The 4,794-nt window shown below is 31.3% G+C and overlaps 2 protein-coding genes across 2 annotated transcripts; both read right to left on the bottom strand.

Annotated features, from left to right (window-relative positions):
• Nucleotides 1-9: 9 nt before the first annotated feature.
• EIN_203220 (hypothetical protein) lies at nucleotides 10-414 on the bottom strand (the record flags this gene model as incomplete). The annotated part of the gene is made up of 2 exons (XM_004183712.1): nucleotides 10-317; nucleotides 350-414. Coding segments are annotated over 2 exons (373 nt in total), but the record flags the coding sequence as incomplete, so codon positions are not given.
• Nucleotides 415-496: 82 nt separating this feature from the next.
• Nucleotides 497-973, bottom strand: EIN_203230 (hypothetical protein; the record flags this gene model as incomplete). The annotated part of the gene is made up of 1 exon (XM_004183713.1): nucleotides 497-973. The coding sequence occupies one exon, from the start codon at nucleotides 971-973 to the stop codon at nucleotides 497-499; it is 477 nt and encodes a 158-aa protein (XP_004183761.1).
• Between the last annotated feature and the right edge of the window lie 3,821 nt (nucleotides 974-4,794).

Genomic DNA, 4,794 nt, shown 5'->3' on the forward strand with positions numbered 1-4,794 from the left:
AATCACCACACTTCAAAAACTTGTTTTGAGTTGTACAAACTGCATTTGATGTACCACAACTGTTGCACGTGTTTTGTTTTGTCAAATACGTTCCCGTTTTGCAACCAAAAACAACTCCATTTCTCAAAAACTCATACACACTCTGTTGTTCACACATATCACCATCATTCAAAGTATAATTATCAACACATGTAATACACGTCGAAACACCCTTCTCAGATTTCTGGTATTTACAACGATCTATTTTTGATGTACATCTTGAGTTGATTGATATTTGGTCTAAACAATCACACGAAGTTAAAGTTGGTGACTCACAACTTTCAGATGAAACACATTTTGAGTTGGAAACAAAGAAAGTGTCACTGCAGTCCAGACAGCTTTCTTTGCCAAGTAAAATGTCACAGTTAATTTCATTCTGAATACAACTTGGGGTGCCTTTTGTGTTGTCATAATATTCATTCGATTGACACAATTCACATTTTGTGCCATTCAAAACTTAAGGAGAAATGCACACATTACATCTTGCTTTGCCAACAGCGATTGTATCACATGTGTTGCAATTGTCGATTGTGTTGTAACATTTTGAACATGTTGTCTCGCTGAACTTAAATTCTTCAATCGGACAGATTTCACAACCACCACTCTTCTGAATAAACGGATCTTTGCATGTCAGGCACTTCTGTGTATCAGATGAACACGTGTTGCAATTTGTTATTGTCGCACACGCAACACATTTGCCAAATACATCGTCGGGATAGAACCCAATTACACACACTTTGCACTTTCTCGAAAAGTCTGGTGAACAGGTGAAGCAGTTTGTGTCAAATGATTTGCAAGCAACACACGCTTTGCCGGGTGTATCAGTGAAGACGTTGTTTGTTGTGCAGCCTGTAAAGACACCATTTGATGTGTTGCATTGCCCATTACAACTTGCATCACATCGAGTGCATGTTTTACTTGTGTTTGGATACATCCCATTTTGACAGTTGATGCACTTTCGTTGGTCTGTTTCGCACTCAGCACAATTCACATCAAAAGTTCTGCACGTCTCACATTTGTTTGTGATTGGTGATGTTGGCACGTACCCACTTGTGCACCCAGTGCACACTCCAGTTCACAATCAGGCGTTTTTCAAAATTTACTCATTGAGTGCCGCTGCCCAAAACTGCGTCCATTTAATTTTTAGTGTTTTTTTCTTCCTCTTTTACCATATTTTTTGAAAAAAAGCCTCATTTTTAAGAAGAAAAAATTAATTGTTTGGATTACCATTTTTTATTTCTGTGTAGATTATTAGGTTGGTTTTATAGTGTTTTTCTGAATTTTAGGATGAATTGATTACCACCTCCAAATATCAAAATAGTGAAAAAGTTAACAAATGGTCTTAAAAAATCCAAATAAAACAGGTGGAGCACATTTTGAAAACTTCAACGGAGCAAAAGGTACACAAGTTAACAAAATGAATACAAATATAGCTTTCGTACAAATCTATAAATAATAAAATAGATAATTTATCTTTCAAAACAGCAAACAAAATGGCGTGTTTAGTACCAATTACTCAAACAAACAATATAAACAACACACAAAAAATAAACAAGATACCATGAAACATAAATCGTGTTCGATGCAATACTTCAAAAAAAAAATCATTAAAACATTGAAATAGTTGCCGACTCAAACAATAACAAGAAAAACAATGGTAAAATATTTAACAAACAGGGAAATCGCTCTGAAACATGATTAATAAACGAATCTACAACCAAACACACTTAAACTATTACCATACATTTTTTAAACACTATACAACAACTATAAAAATATTATAAAACAACTATATCAAAACCATCGTGAGTAAAACAAAAAACTATATAATAACTATAATATTATTACAAAAATAAACTATTTGACAAAAACAATAATAAGATCATAATTAAAAACTAATATTTTTTATTAATTAATTATAAAAAAATTACTAAAAGTCGGGCACTAATTAATTGTAATACATCAAACATAATAACAATAACATCAATTTATAATTAGAAGATGCATGACAAGATGGAAAACAAGAAATAAGGGGTACTACTTGTTAATCGAATTTCGAATTGAAACAAAAATATTAACCAAGAATCCATTTTTAGATTGTTCGAAAACATGCTTAGTAAACAAAATACAAATTTGAATGATTTATAACGAAGCTTATTATTTTTCTCGCTTACCTTCTCGCTCAAAACAATGCCGCTTCTTTTCTCTGCTTTCTTTTCTCTCTTCTTGCTACTCTATATGTTTTTTAAGTTCTGATTATAAAATATAAATTGAAGTTATCGATTTGTTTCGATTTTGTATAGAAACCCTGGTTCTTTATTAAAAATAGAACATCCCCTTTTTTCGTGTCATCTGTAAGATCCATCTCTAAATATGAAATTGTTATCTTAAAGCTTTTCTTTGTGGAATTATTAGAGTCTACCAATAGACTCTAACTTGGAGTCTATCTTTAATAGACTTGAGGTATCTAGTCATAATCAAACCATTAAAATATAATTAAAATACTTTATTTTACAAATAACAAGACTCTTGTATTTAAACCAGATTTTAATATAAAAAACTATAATAATGAAAAAAATTAATAATCCTCGTTTTTGTGTTTCACTTCATTTCAAAGTTTTTTAAGCACTTACTTGATCAACGTAAAGCTGTTTATTGTTCGGACATTCTCCAGATTATCTGCAACTCTCAATTCACCGTCTCTGACTGATTGTTGTGTCTTTTTCAAATCGGCTTGTGTCTTACCTATTTGAGGTAGCTTCCTTCTGTTCGAATTCTACAAGCTTTCTCTCAGCCTCTTCAACCTCTTTGGTGTATTGTTTGGTTTTCTTCTCGACCTTAAGCAGCGGCGTTTTGTGTTTCTTCCTTCTCTGGTTTGATTACTTCCAATTCTGTTTTATATTTCGCTTTCGATTTAGCAATTAAAGCTCCAGTCGCACCAGCGTCCGCCAATTTATATTTCAAATAGATAACTTTCAATTGAAGTCTTTAAATTTGGTTTGTTGTTTCACTGCTCTCTCCTTTTCAAGTTCCATCTGTAAATCAGCTTTTTGAGCAATCAACGAGTTGATAGATTTCTCAGCTTGTTCCTTATATTCACCAAATTCGTTTTATTTCTCCATCACTTCTCTAAGCTACTCGGCGTATTTCTTCTTCTGTGCTTTAGCCTGTTGAGCAGTGGTTCTTTCAAGATCAAGTTGCTCATTCTACTCAGTCAATTTCTTCTCATAAGTGTTCTTCGATTGTTTATAAGTCTTCGCAGCTTGTTCAAGGGCTTCCAATTCAGTCTTCATCTCAGACATATCATCTTCAAGTTTGTCACATTCGTCTTGTTTCTCGTCAAGTTCCGTCTTTGTTCTCATCAATTCTTCAGAAGCGGCCTTATAGTCTTTCATAGTCTCGACCTTCTTTTGTTCGGCCATCTGAACGTTCTTCTTAAAGGTTTAAGCTCTGGGTGTTTACCCTCATTTACACGATGAGGGTAAACAATTCACGAAGACGTTTAGAAGTAGTCCATACAACGTTGTTCTATTTAATTAGTCAAAGGGCTTATCAACAAGTCTTTAACGCGTTGCCGCAAATGCCTGATGACAAGCGTCTCCTAAATAGAAAAGGAAAACACATGACTTTAAGATTGTTTTTCTTCACAGTCAAATTTTTCATATACATGTTCTTTGCACGTTTGTATGTCTTAGCAGCCAGTCAAGACCTTCCAACACAGTCTTCATTCCAGACATATCGTCTTCAAAGCTGTCGCATTTGTCTTGTTTCTCGTCGAGTTAAGCTCCCTAAAGAGTTGGCCACATACACTCCGGAGTCTCTTTCTTTTCAACCGAAAGGAGGTCTTTATCATTCGCCAAATTTCTCGACTTCTCTTTGATTTCGTTATTTTTTATTCTTATTTTTTTGCTACTTTTTAACAATTTCAAGTTTTTCACTTGCTTACTCAATTAATTGTTTTCTTCTTATCCCCAAACCAGTCGGCTTGTCAAATATAAATTCGGGACATTTCATAGTAATTTAACTATATTAATATCATTTCATTGTTTAAAACATAAATTAAAAGTAATTTTATTTAAACTTTTGCTAAATACAAACTGCTTTAAATATGCTATATTTTTGAAATTGGTATCTAACAATATTAGTTCACATCCAATCACTTAAATTATATATATAATATTAAATTACTTAATTATTAAAATTATATTTTAAATTATTGTCATTTATACTTATTAATGAGTGTAATAATTTAATAAGGTGTATTAATATACAACATTTTTAAATTTGTATTATAATAATTATTAATATAATTAATCAAAATTCCCATAATCAAAATATTTAGATATTTATTTTATTTATTTAAGTTATTAAACCTTTTAAATGGAGGGACTTTTGGAAAAATGTGACTTTGGTTTAAATCCTTGATCATTGATCCCTCCCAACTTTGCTCATTCTTGGAGATGGGCAGGGGGGTTTTATTTATTTTTATACCCACGTTAATAATAGTTATTCCTAAAAATAGCAACGCAGTTGTAGTTATTAAAAAACTTCAAGCTTACTTTCTGAGATTCTTAATTCGAAAATATAATTAAATTGAATTATTCAATTATTTCGTTTATAATTTAGCAATGAACAATTTTTTTCCAAAATTAACATATAAATTAACAATATTTTTTTTAACAAATTTTATATATAATTAGCTATATTTTATAAAAATGTTACAAATAAAAAAATAAAATTTGATAAAACATTGAG

The sequence above is a fragment of the Entamoeba invadens genome (assembly GCF_000330505.1).
Source record: "Entamoeba invadens IP1 unplaced genomic scaffold scaff_1105074724573, whole genome shotgun sequence".
In the NCBI taxonomy this organism is placed as follows: Eukaryota; Evosea; order Mastigamoebida; family Endamoebidae; genus Entamoeba; species Entamoeba invadens.